Source organism: Culex quinquefasciatus, chromosome 1 (assembly GCF_015732765.1).
Source record: "Culex quinquefasciatus strain JHB chromosome 1, VPISU_Cqui_1.0_pri_paternal, whole genome shotgun sequence".
Classification (NCBI taxonomy): domain Eukaryota; kingdom Metazoa; phylum Arthropoda; class Insecta; order Diptera; family Culicidae; genus Culex; species Culex quinquefasciatus.
Window position 1 is genome coordinate 47,855,735 of NC_051861.1, and position 14,587 is coordinate 47,870,321.

General features: G+C 37.2%; 1 protein-coding gene across 10 annotated transcripts in view; it reads right to left on the bottom strand.

The window, feature by feature from the left end:
* The window catches only part of LOC6039666 (afadin), a 164,786-nt gene that overhangs the window by 96,205 nt on the left and 53,994 nt on the right, over positions 1-14,587 (bottom strand). For all 10 annotated transcript variants that reach the window (XR_005279067.1, XM_038266691.1, XM_038266692.1 and 7 more), the window contains 3 exons: positions 5,205-5,514; positions 4,917-5,025; positions 48-241 (listed from right to left, as the gene is read on the bottom strand). Coding sequence is in view for 9 of the 10 variants with exons in the window: in XM_038266691.1 (XP_038122619.1) it covers positions 48-241; positions 4,917-5,025; positions 5,205-5,321 (420 nt within the window). In the remaining variant the exon portion in view is untranslated. The remainder of the gene's footprint in view (positions 1-47; positions 242-4,916; positions 5,026-5,204; positions 5,515-14,587) is intronic.

Genomic DNA, 14,587 nt, shown 5'->3' on the forward strand with positions numbered 1-14,587 from the left:
ACAGGATGTTTTCCGTGTTCACGTGCAGAACCGCACACTCCACCTACGTTGGTTTTCTGGGCACAGTTTTTGAGCAAAAAGCGTCCCTCGCGGTCGTCGTTGTGCCAGTTGAGCTGCACCAGCAGCGGTTTTTCATCCGGGTTGAGCTTCCGTTCCTCGCCGTTCGCGTGCACCACGTACAGCGCGTAGTTCGGCAGGGAAAGCATCCGCATGTCCGGGCGGAATTTTTCTATTAGCGTTTCTGTGGAAAAGCGCAATGAAATATTAATATCCTGTTGCAGCCGTTGCAGCGGGGTAATTCTTGGACAACAAGAGAGATCAGCATGGCATTCCTTTATTGATCTAATCAATTGTGTGCTTTTATTTTGAGTTTTTTTCCGGATGCTAGGTCTGAAATATAGTATTGTCAATCTGAAACATAAAAGCATTATTTTTTGCAATTCCGCTGTGAAACTGTCAACTTTTCTTGTCCTTCTGGAGAAACGAAAAAGCGTACCTTTCCCTACCAAAAATAACAGAATGGAAAATTAATATCAAGTGCTGAAAAGTTCTACCTTTCAGCATTGAATTGGATGCTGGAAAGTTGAACTTTTCTACACTAGTATCGAAAAATAACATTTTTCATTATTTTTTTTTTTGAACTGTGAACACATGATTATTTGACACAAAATTCCATCCAAAAAAGCGTTTGACGGAATTGCCATCAAATCGAGCGTCCAATTTGGCACCAAATTTCTATCTCTTTACGGTTACGAGCTACACGTCACTGAAAATGCGACTTAGCAAAAAAAGGTGAACGTACCGCCCCACCATCACATTTACAGGACACAATTCGAAAAGGGTCGGGGCAACTGCTGTGTTAGTTGGCGAAAAATTCTGAACGCAGGCAAATGCATTTCAAATTGTTTTCAGTTGATTAGACTTGTACCACTGGTATCAATACTAAATTTTGGTATTCCAAATCAAAAAAATCAAACCATCCATATTAACGACCCCCGGGTCTTTTGTGGTCTCTATTGCAAGTTTCTGCTCGAACCTAGGAGTCCGAAGGCTTGAATGGGGAGAGCACCCAAACCACTTTTTACTCCAAGGAACATTCCACCCCAGTGTTTGAACTGACGACCTTTGGATTGCGAGTCCAACCGCCGCCAGCGATTCCACCGGAGTAGGCTTGGTTTGGTGTGTTGTTTGTACTTATGGCATGGAGACAACTCCTACACCTGGAATGACTTAACGGCCTAACAACCAAGGCCGGGACCGACATTTTACTTCCTCATCCGATGGATGGTTGCAGCAGATGGGAATCGAACCCAGAATCATCCGCTTACAAAGCGGACAGCGTAACCATTCGGCCACGCACTGCCACATTCCTGGACCCTTTAACATTTGTCTTAAGGATTATGCAAGAACAAAATTTGATTCACACCAATAGAGAATTTGCAGCAAAGCTAAAAGACACATGTCGCCACCTATGAACAAATAGCGTAAACCTATGATTTTTTGAAAAAAATGTGTTTTTTCCTTCATAAACAACATTTTTATAAAACTTATGCCGGATTCAGATGAGAAAAATTATTTCCAGCAATTTGGTGTACAACTTTCCAATATTTGTTTGATTTTTCTATGAGAAAACTGTAAATTTAGAAAAAGATAGTTATTTGGACTATTTTGCAAGAAAGTCTGTCAGAAATCAATAAAAATTGTTGAACATGAGCAGTTCTCTACGAAATCGGTCTTTTTTCTTAAATTTTAGTTTTTGTATTTTTTAATCCTACTGAAACTTTTTTGGTGCCTTCGGTATGCCTAAAGAAGCCATTTTGCATCATTAGTTTGTCCATAAAATTTTCCATACAAATTTGGCAGCTGTCCATACAAAAATGATGTATGAAAATTCAAAAATCTGTATCTTTTGAAGGAATTTTTTGATCGATTTGATGTCTTCGGCAAAGTTGTAGGTATGGATACAGACTACACTGAAAAAAAATGATACACCGTAAAAAAAAATTGGTGATTTTTTATTTAACTTTTTATCACTAAAACTTGATTTGCAAAAAAACACTATTTTTATTTTTTTTATTTTTTGATATGTTTTAGAGGACATAAAATGCCAACTTTTCAGAAATTTCCAGGTTGTGCAAAAAATCTTTGACCGAGTTATAAATTTTTTGATCAATGCTAATTTTTTCAAAAAATCGAAAAAAAATTCAACTTAATTTTTCGATGTAAAATCAAATTTGCAATCAAAAAGTACTTTAGTGAAATTTTGATAAAGTACACCGTTTTCAAGATAAATCCATTTTTAGGTAACTTTTTTGAAAATTGTCGCAGTTTTTCATTTTTTTAAAATAGTGCACATGTTTGCACACTTTTGGAAAAAATAATATTTTTGAAAAGCTGGGAAAATTTTCTATATTTTGTTTTTTTCGGACTTTGTTGATACGACCTTTAGTTGCTGAGATATTGCAATGCAAAGGTTTAAAAACAGGAAAATTGATGTTTTCTGAGTCTCACCCAAACAACCCACCATTTTTTATTGTCGATATCTCAGCAAGTAATGGTCCGATTTTCAATGTTAATATATGAAACATTTGTGAAATTTTCCGATCTTTTCGAAAACAATAATTTCAAAATTTTCAAATCAAGACTAACATTTAAAAAGGGCCAAACATTCAATATTACGCCCTTTAAAATGTTAGTCTTGGTTTAAAAATTTTGAAAAAAAATGTTTTCGAAAAGATCGGAAATTTCATAAATGTTTCATATATTAACATTGAAAATCGGATCATTACTTGCTGAGATATCGACAATAAAAAATGGTGGGTTGTTTGGGTGAGACTAAGAAAACATCAATTTTCCTGTTTTTAAACTTTTGCATTGCAATATCTCAGCAACTAAAGGTCGTATCAACAAAGTCCGAAAAAGCAAAATTTGGAGAATTTTCTCAGCTTTTCAAAAATATTTTTTCCAAAAGTGTGCAAACATGTACACTATTTAAAAAGAATGAAAAACTGCGACTATTTTCAAAAAAGTTACCTAAAAATGGCTATAACTTGAAAACGGTGCACTTTATCAAAATTTCACTAAAGTACTTTTTGATTGCAAATTTGATTTTACATTGAAAAATGAAGTTAAAATTTTTTTGCGACCAATATTTCGATTTTTTGAAAAAATCAGTCTGTTTCCATACCTACAACTTTGCCGAAGACACCAAATCGACCAAAAATTCCTTCAAAAGATACAGATTTTTGAATTTTCATACATCATTTTTGTATGGACAGCCTCCAAATTTGTATGGAAAATTTTATGGACAAACTAATGATGCAAAATGGCTTCTTTAGGCATACCGAAGGCACCAAAAAAGTTTCAGTCGGATTAAAAAATACAAAAAAAACGAATGACCGAAATCCTAGAGAACTGCTCACATACGTTAACACAGCTGTTATCAACTATAAAACTGTTTATTTCATTGATATATACGGGGAAACTCATTTTTTCGTGTTCCAAAACATGTTTTTTAAAGAAAAAGGTCACATTTTTTTGCGCGCTCAAAAAATTATGTTCATTATTTTAAAGCAAACAATTTTTCTCGTCTTTTGCAACCAGTTTCATTAAGATTGATGCAGGGAATCATGAGAAATAAGCGATTTTGTTCTTCTATCCAGCAGAAAGGAATACGATTTTTGGCAAGTAACCTCATTTTGGCGCCACCTACATTTGAAACACAGGCGCGCTGCAAAACCTCAATTTAAGGTATTGTTTTGATATTGTAGAATTTATCAATGGACAGCTGATTGCCTCTCACCCAGTCGGTCTGGATTCGATCCCAGACGGTCCCGGTGGCATTTTTCGAGACGGGATTTGTCTGATCACGCCTTCCGTCGGACGGGGAAGTAAATGTTGGCCCCGGTCTAACCTAAAGGTTTGGGTCGATAGCTCAGTCCAGGTGTAGGAGTCGTCTCCCTGGGTCCTGCCTCGGTGGAGTCGCTTGTAGGCAGATTATTAATTTTGCGCTAAAATGACTCGAAACCTTAAAATGTTAAATCTGATTTTTCAAAAATTGTTTATGTACCCACTAAGAATATTTTAAAATCTTTGAAATTTCTCTAAAGCGGGAAAAACTTTGAAAAACGAGTCATTCGACAGATTATTGAATTTTGGTGAATTTTAATTCAGTTTCATTTTAATAATATTTATTTTGCAATCTTATTATTTTTCAGAAGCTTCAAGAACTTCAAGCACAAGCCGTTCATCAATGACACAAGTATTCAATGTGGTGAAGAATATCACTAAGAACAACATGAAATCATCCGGTGAGGAGATTTGGTTGTTGCATATGAAACATATACGTTTTTTTTCACTAACTGCAACTGCTGCACTAAAAATGGCATGAAAATATCGACCAAAATGTGCCCTTAGTTGCCCAGTAATAGATGGTAAAATACCATTAAATCATACCAAAATCATGTACATATGTGGAAGACCACAGAAATACCAAAATCTGATTTCCCAAGGGCGCGGGAAAACCTAAAAATAAAACCATGTCAATACCAAGCTTTGGTATTCAAGCAATGTTAAAAAATGTAGAAGACCTCAACTTGGTATTGAAATGGTTTTATTTTGTGGTATTATTTTACCCTTGGAATGAGATGGTTTAGTATTGTAGTGCCCTTCCACATACAAGACTTTGGTATGATTTCGTGGTATTTTACCATCTATTACTGGGCACACTTTGGTCCCTGTTATTTGCCCAAGTAATACCAACATTTGGTATTCCCGTGTTATTTACCCCTACTCGGGAACGAGTTTCTGGGGAATATGGTGGAACCGTTCTGCTTGCAATACTTTACCCTATGACCTTCATAGAATCACGAATTTGATTTGAATCTTCAGATATATAAAGAAAGCAAAGTACTCACCTATCACATCCGACACGGTGGCGTCAGACGCCACCCGGATGCATTTGGTTGCTACCTTTTGCCCTTCATCTTGAAAGTAGAACCGCATAACCCCATGGAACTCCAAGTTCTAGGAAAAAAATAGGGATAAGGAAAAAAAGTTGTTTTAATGACATTATTGCACGTCGTTCGCCGGAACCGCTTGCAAGCTTCAAAGCAAATTCTTTGTTTACAAAGCTGGTGCGACAAAGCTAATATTCCGGTCACATGTAATAATGAAAGCAAAACATTTAACGCGGCCGGGCTTACCTCGTTGGGCTCCGACAGTGCAAAGATATCCAGCCGAACCGTGTTCCATTGCTGGATAACGGAACGAAGCGTTTCGCGGTCGAGCATTCGCTTCTCGTTCCCTGCTGACATTGTCATCTAGAGCAGAAGCAGGGTGGCGGGGCCGGGACGCGTGACGGCGTGGGGCATTTGGGGCCGTCGTCTTACGTTAATTCGCTGTAAAGTTCAACTAATTGGTGCGCGTGAACAAAGCGCACACACACACACACCGAGTTACACACTTGGTTACCAACGGACCGACCCGGAATCTCTCTCTCACGCTATTCGGCGCCTAAGGAGGGAAGAGAAGGGGGAGAAAATAAGAAAAAGAGATTAGAGCGAAATTATGAACAACGAAGGAACGATAATTGGTTTTATTAAGATCAATTAGGAATTAGTTTTTTTGTTTTATGCCGAAGGAATTGTTGCGATGGGAGGGGGACTTAAAGCGATTGGTCAGAGGATAAGTCTGGAAGTGCTCCACATTTGAAGTTAATGATCCACACAAGCAGGTGGAAAAACATCTTTGTTTATCTTTGGTATGATTCGGAGACTAGAAGAACAATCGCACAATTTGTGGCCATCATTGGATTGAACGAAGATATCCGAATGATAAATATAAGTTACTTTAAATATTTAATGAAACTAAAACTTGAAATATAAAGGACTGTTTCACAAAATAAATTGGATACATTAAAGTCACTGCTAATGCGACCCTTGACGTCCCGCGATACAATTTAAAATTAGAATATGACAAATGCTGACCAGCTGAATTTTAGTGCATTTTTGCTAAATTGCTTTCGCAAGCTGGACTTGACCCTTCCTTAGTCACATCACAGGCTACTACTAGGGGAAATTCTAGTATGTTTGGCAAGTTAAGGCACTCCGTCCTAATTCCACTCCTCTTGCTGATTTTCATTATTTAAACAACTTATTTTGCAAAACTTTTGATAGAAACTTGCTTGCTCACTTCCCATTAAGCTGATTATCACTCGATTTCAGTTGAAAACGATTTTTATGAGCTGTCGTCAGCTGATATGGTAACATTAGAGGCACGGTGGAGTTAGATGCTGTTCCCCTTCTTTTAATTGCTTTTGCTGCAGACTGTCGACTTGAAAAATTTAACCAAGGAAAAAACCGGCTTATGCTAAGGAGCGGCTGTGGCTGAATGGTTACGGTGTTCGCTTTGTAAGCGAATGGTTCTGGGTTCGATTCCCATCTGCTCCTATCGAGAAAGTTAAGGACATAGAAAAACTTGAAAATGCTGAATATGAACGAAAAATCAAAGTCGCTTGTGGCGGGGTTCGAACCCCCGTCCTTTGGATTGGTAAGCAAAAATGCTAACCACTAGGCCATGGCGACTTGGTGAGCCTAAACTGGAATTAGGAATACTGTTACAACCAACCCGCAACGCCTTTCGAGGTGTATCCTAGGGTTTTACCTCTCCTACTAACATTGAGTCCAAAACCTCCCTACAAACATCTATACCACTAAGGTGACGTAGGGGTCCTTGCGCACTTTAGATAGGTGTTTACTAACGATCCTCCCCTTCCCTGAGGATAGCTTGGACCCGGCCTGGACCCCCTTATACCCTGGGCTGTATTACACACTCATCAAAAGATGAAGACATGGTATCTCCCGTGTTGGATTATTATTATTATGAGGGTCTAACACAACCAGACCAAACAGTGGGATAAGCGTTGTGGAGCCTTCCGGTGGTGGGGCGTCCTCCAAATGCTAATGCTAATGCTAATGCTAACCGGCTTATGCTGGTGATTAATAAGGGGAGGGATATGAAAATGAAATGCAATTTTGCTACAAAATGTACATCGACACCGAGTTTTTGAAAAAAAAGGTCGTGTCGCACAACTCCTAATGGACAACGGACAAAAAGAATAAAAATGTCAAAAGACTAAAAGTTGAAAGGTAAAAGGTCGAATGAAAAATAATTCGAAAGCAAACAACGAAGATTAATCAAAATAAACAATTCCTTATAAAAGAACTCCTTAAATCTTCTCATATTACAGCTGAGTAACTGCAAACATTTCGCTATAATCAAACTTTCGGTGGCTATATCTTGAAAACGAAGCCCTTTATCAAGTATCTATAGAGTACTTTTCGATTGCAAATTGCATTTTGCATTAACAAATAACGTCAAATTTGTTTTTGCATGAAACCTTGATTTTTTTTCCAAAAATCACTTTTTTCAAAAAATCATAACTCGGCGGCAGATTTTTGACCATGTTTTTCTATGGCTCAAAAGTTGCGGATTTTCGTCCCTTAAAACATATTAAAAAATCCCGAAAATGAAAAAATACGTATTTCGGGAAATTGAGTTTTAGTGAAAAAAAGTTGATTAAAAAATCTGCAATTTTTTTCGTGTGCCTATTTTTTTCACAAAAGTCCTCAACAATACCTACATTGATCAGAAAATTGACTCAAAAGTTACAGCTATTTAATCTAATCTAATCTAATCGAACACAAGCGCAGCCAGTCAAAAAAAAAAAATAAAAAAAAATAAAAAAAAATAAAAAAAAATAAAAAAAAAATAAAAAAAAATAAAAAAAAGAAAGCATCCTGGAAGAACTTGTGGTAAGATTACGATTACGATTAGATTAATGATTACAGTACATCCGAGTTACCCCGAAAATGTATAGCAAAATTAAAGCGGCCAGGCCTACTGCGTTGCATTAACCGCAGAGACAGATTCTGTGAACGGATCACATTTCACAGAATCATCAGGGGAGGAAGGATGCGTGGACATACCGTACCAAACGCTCCGAATCAGTTGTGGTGTGGTGTGTAAGTGTAAATTTGGCAGATAATAATATTTAGTGGCGTGGGGAGGGAAGGGGGAGGAAATGAGGATAGGAGAAAGGGAAGGTTGGAAAGGGATAATATGGATATATCATTTGATCAATAGAATATTACATAAAATAAAGTAATAAAATCATATATCAAATAATGATAGATATATGGATAGATCTCACCAAACCAAGATTTAACAGCTCCAGCAGGGTTTGAACTTATCATCAAATGCCACTTGAATTGTAATTCTTCTAAGACTTCTAGACTTGAACAGGACTACAGTAAAGTAGCGGGCAGCCACAATCAAGGTTTCGGTTCTTCCAGCAGCGATCCTGGTACCGCTCGACCGGCAGCAAAGGCATACGACGCCGCAAGTTGGTACAGATCACCACACGATGAATTTCGTTTGTGTAGTCGTCACCCCCATGAAGAAATTGAAATCGGGGTTTTGATATTCCACTGACACTACCTCAACCGCTACCTCAATTAAAATTGTACAGGAACTCCGGTTTAAACAATTAAATCGAACGTTTTAAAAATTCAAAAATAAGACAGCGGAAAAAAATACGTCCGTTCACGCTCCCAGATTACTTCGATCTCTCACTCAAAAGTTACAGCTATTTGAATATTTACGTACCATTTTTGTATGGACAGCTGCCAAAATTGTATGGAGACTTGTATGGGTGAACCAATGACACAAAATAGCTAATTTGGTCGTAGAGAAGGCCCCCAAAAAGTTTGAGCCAAAAAAATACAAATAAAATCCATTTCCGGTTTTGGTAGAGAATTGCTCAGCTGTACTAGCAATTTTCCTCAACGTTTTCATCTAAAAGATCGTCTTTAAAAAAGTGCTCATTTCTGGGTGAAAGAAAAACAAAAACTTCAAAAATACAAAAAATCGCTTGAAAATATTTTAGTGAAAGCCAAAAAATAACAAAATTCATGTGCAAATAATTCAAACGAGCCAAATGAATTCTTTTAAAACGCACTCACTGCAAAAAATGGTAGAAAAATTGATGATTGTATTCCAATTAAATTGTTCACCAATTCGGTTTTTCGAATTTACTCGTTGGAATGGAGTATTACTTGAGTGAGCAGATACGCGATTAATATGAAAAACTAAAGCAGACTTGGCCGAATGGTTAAGCTGTCCGCTTAGTAAGCGGAAGATCATGGGCTCGATTGCCATCTGCTCCAACCTTCCATCGGATGGGGAAGTAAAACGTCGGTCCCGACCTTGATTGTTGTTAGGCCGTTATGTCATTCCAAGTGTAGGAGTCGTCTTCACGCTATAAGCACACACAACACACCAAACCAAGCCTGCTCCGGTGGAATCGCTGGCGGCGGTTGGACTCGCAATCCAAAGGTCGTCATTTCGAACCCTGGAGTGGAATTCCAGGAGCCTTAAGGCTCCTTGGAGTAAAAATAGGTTTGGGTGCTCTCCCCATTCAAGCCTTTGGACTCCTAGGTTCGAGCAGAAGCTTGCAATAGAGACCACAAAAGACCCGGGGTTGGAGAAAGTGGTTCAACTTGTTTCAAAAATGTTCATAACTTTCACAAAATTTGCGAAAAAAGGTCAATTTCGAAACAAATCAGTTTCTCAAATGTTTTCAACTTGCTGACAGTGACTACAATTGTTTGAATGTTTATTTGGAAAAGTGCAATTAGGCCGCATTTTTCAAAAGCGTTAAATTTCCCGTCCCGAAAATTCCAGGGATTTTCCGAAAAAAATAATTCCGTGTCCCGTGAAATTTGGAAATTTTGTAAATTCTCAAAATTCAACCATTTTTCTAACTTTCTGGCATTTAAGTTATGAAAATCTGCAAAAAAAGAATAATAAAAGAACTTGATTTGATTTTATTTATAACTACAGTAGTTGTTCGGTAACTGGGCGTTGTTCAACTGGGCTGCTTCTTAACGGACGCTCGATAACTGGGCGTCGCGGTCGTCACGTAGAATTTTCGCTGCCGTTTCCGTCTTTGTTTTTGGTTTGTCCATACAAGTCTCCAAATTTGTGGGTTTGTGCAAAAGGACTTAAATCGAATTATTCGGATTTCACTTCTGATACTTGCATATGCAACTGCTAATTGCCTTCCTTTATTCGTTTTTGCTTTCTGATTTAAAAGATATAAAAACCGAGAAAACCTTAAAAAAGAAATGTCGAGCATACACAAAAATTATGAATTTATATTCATGTTTGCACATATGATAAAAGAACTTGATTTTTCTCCTGCAATCGATTTCGGAGAAATACGTTTGAAATGACAAAAAATGTTTTGTTTGTCAACTCCATGCATCAGACTGGAAAAGATTATTGACTTTTTATGCTCTGACGTTCTGACTTTCACGTTTCTATGGCACAAGAAAAGTGCAAAATAGTTTGAGCAATTTATCCGAAACATTGCATCATGTAGTGAGTTCATATGTCACGCACAATATAAATTCAGTTGCAATTTAAATGTTTTACTGCACCCATACGAGTTTATTCGACTGAACTGATGCACTTCATGGAAACATTTGCCCACCGCCACTCTGCAAACAGGAAACATATCCTGGTTTGTAATATTGGACAAAGTTTTGCCGACAGACCGACTCACACATGACCCAGCATCGCGAGAGCTCGCGTTTGTTTGCTGGCATCAAATAAACATATGCTTATAAACAACAAACAACAAAAACAGTGTGCTTGAGTGAGGTAAAATGGTGAGCACATCCACAACAACACAAACTGCACAAAAACTTTTTGGTTTTTTGTCTGAAATTTTATGTAGTGTTTTTGTTAAATTTACTTAAAACAAACGGTTCAACGAAGCTTTTTTGAAACTAAGTCTTAAGTTAAACAAGTCGACCCAATCTTCCCTAACTGAAAACTTACCGTCAATGGAGGTGACTATGGGTCAAAAAACGATACACCTCTCGTAATTTCTTAATAACAAAAACAATTTAAATAACATTGAAAATCTTTCAACATAGATTTGTTCTTAGATAGTTAACTAACATTTTTTCAAAATATGGTGGATTTTAATTAACACTACCTTAAATGCCAAAAGATTGAAAATTGACCCAATCTCACCCCTTAGAGGGGGGTGACATTGGGTCAAATTAAACTAAAATGATGCCTAAATACAACGATATGGTAAAAACAAGTCATCCAACAGTGTTTCTTGTTCGAGGGAATCGTATTGACATGCTACAATGTTTGAAGTGGAGATTTTCAAACATTTGGGTAGTTTTCGATCAATTCCAACAAAAATATTAGAAAAAATATTTTTCGAGAAGTAATTTTTGGCCAAAAACGTACCTCAACTATAGACAGCTGCCAAAATAACAGGATTTGTTCTAGCAACAAGATTTTTTCAGCGAAGTCATCTTAAGATGTCCCCTACACAACCCTTTTAACAGAATCCAGCTTTATTGAGAAGAACCTGAGAAATGGAAAAATCCGTAAAAAAACACTTTGACCCAATGTCACCCCCACTGACGGTATTATACTTGAATACTTTATAGTCTGAAAGACAATAGCATAGCTAAATGTTTCTGTAAATTTGATCCATATGGACTGGAATACCATACGAAGACACAAAACAACAACTTCCCTGTCCTGTTGACCAATGATGCTCATTTGTTTTACAGACATCATGAATTTAATGCACTCGATTGAACCAAACTTCAATCGTTTGCTGCGCTTTGCAAACACTCGGAGTGGGAGTGCTTTTTCAAAACAGTATCTCATTTCCCTAGCTTATTTTGGCAATGAACGGTTGGTAAAGGTCACACCACGTCAAACGGCAATCGGTTATCGTGAATTATACTCTGGTCGCCGGTTGTATTTCGAAGCTGCTCACATTTCACGGTTCTGGTTGTTGCCATTCGGGTATTGTTTCAGTTTGATGTTTTCATGGTGAAATTATACGGTTTGGATTGGGATGCATTTGCGCGTTATCAAAAGTTTGTTAGTTACTCACAGTGGAATCGAATCTTTACCTAAACAATCCTGTGGAATTCATAAATTGAATCATAACAACAACAAAACTGAAAGAAGCAAACAGATTACATTGCACGGAATTTTGCCTTCCTCACTGAGGTAAGGCTATAATCCTGCTCTAAAAATGAACTTCGTATAAAAACGTCGTAGACCCACCTTCATGTATACATATCGACTCAGAATCAAAAACTGAACAAATGTCTGTGTGTATGTGTGTGTGTATGTTTGTATGTGACCAACAAACTAGCTCATGTTTCTCGGCACTGGCTGAACCGATTTGACCCGAACTTGTTGCATTCGTCTTGGTTTAGGGTCCCATAGATCGAGTTTTATACAGATTGAAGTTTCGATAAGTAGTTCAAAAGTTATGTATAAAAATGTGTTTTCACATATATTTGTCTCACTTAACTGTATGTAAACTATGTCCGGGTCCATCATCCGACCCATCGTTGGTTAGGTTATCAAAAGACCTTTCCAACGAGTGCAAAACATTGAAGATCTGGCAATCCTGTCTCGAGATATGGCCACTTAAGTGATATTGATGTACTTTTTTGAAGCCGGATCTCACTTAAATGTATGTAAACTATGTCCGGCTCCACTATCCGACCCGACGTTGGTTAGGTTGTCAAAAGACCTTTCCAACGAATGCAAAACATTGAAGATCTGGCAACCCTGTCTCGAGATATGGCCTCTTAAGTGATATTGATGTACTTTTTTGAAGCCGGATCTCACTTAAATGTATGTAAACTATGTCCGGATCCACCATCCGACCTATTGTTGGTTAATTTATCAAAAGAACTTTCCAATGAGTCCAAAACATTGAAGATCTGGCAACCCTGTCTCGAGATATGGCCTCTTAAGTGATATTGACGTACTTTTTTGAAGCCGGATCTCACTTAAATGTATGTTAACTATGTCCGGGATAGTGGTTCCGGACATAGTTAACATACCCGACGTTGGTTAGGTTGTCAAAAGACCTTTCCAACGAGTGCAAAACATTGAAGATCTGGCAACCCTGTCTCGAGATATGGCCTCTTAAGTGATATTGATGTACTTTTTTGAAGCCGGATCTCACTTAAATGTATGTAAACTATGTCCGGCTCCACTATCCGACCCGACGTTGGTTAGGTTGTCAAAAGACCTTTCCAACGAATGCAAAACATTGAAGATCTGGCAACCCTGTCTCGAGATATGGCCTCTTAAGTGATATTGATGTACTTTTTTGAAGCCGGATCTCACTTAAATGTATGTAAACTATGTCCGGATCCACCATCCGACCCATTGTTGGTTAGGTTATCAAAATACCTTTCCAACGAGTCTAAAACATTGAAGATCTGGCAACCCTGTCTCGAGATATGGCCTCTTAAGTGATATTGATGTACTTTTTTGAAGCCGGATCTCACTTAAATGTATGTAAACTATGTCCGGGTCCATCATCCGACCCAACGTTGGTTAGGTTATCAAAAAACCTTTCCAACGAGCCCAAAACATTGAAGATCTGGCAACCCGGTCTCGAGATATGGCCACTTAACTGCCCATATTTGAAAATTCGGCTATTATGCTAAATCAAGTATTCCGAGAAAAACGCGTTTTAGTCTTTGTCACCAAATCTCCGTCAAGGCAATTTCCCATAAGAGCAATTCTCTACAAAACCGGCCGATTTCGACCATTTTTATTTTTTGTATTTTCTGATTTAGCTCAAACTTTGTGGGGGCCTTCCCTATGACCAAAGAAGCCATTTTGCATCATTAGTTTGTCCATATAAATTTCCATACAAATTTGGCAGCTGTTCATACAAAAATGGTACGTAAATATTCGAAAATCTGTAACTTTTGAAGGAATTTTTGATCAATTTGGTGTCTTCGGCAAAGTTGTAGGTATTGTTAAGGACTATTTAGAAAAAATAGGTACACGGAAAAAAATTTCCCGATTTTTTATTAACTTTTTCACAAAAACTCAAATTCCCAAAATACGTATTTTTGATTTTCGAGATTTTTGATATGTTTTAGGACAAAATCCGCAACTTTTGAGCTATAGAGAAACATGGTCAAAATTTGCCGCCGAGTTATGATTTTTGAAAAACTGGTGATTTTGGAAAAATCGAAATTTCATACATAAAATTTTTTGACCTAATTTTTATGCAAAATTGAATTTGCAATCGAAAATTACTTTACAGATTTTTGATAAAGGGCCCCGTTTTCAAGATATAGCCACCGAAAGTTTGATTTCAGCGAAATATTTGCAGTTTTCGATTTTTAAAATAGTGACCATGAGTGACCATTTCTAAAATATTTTTTTGAAAAGTTCAGAAAATTTGCTATAAAATTGTCTAAGAGACATTGAAGATTGGACCTCTGGTTGTTGAGATACAGCGGCTAAAAAGAAACACGAAAATTGAAGTTTTCTAAGTCTCACCCAAACAGCCCACGATTTTCTAATGACGATATCTCAGCAACTAATGGTTCAATTTTCAATGTTAATACATGAAACATTCGTGAAATTTTCCGATCTTTTCGAAAAAAATATTTTGAAAAAAATTTAATCAAGACTAACATTTTAAAAGGGCCAAACA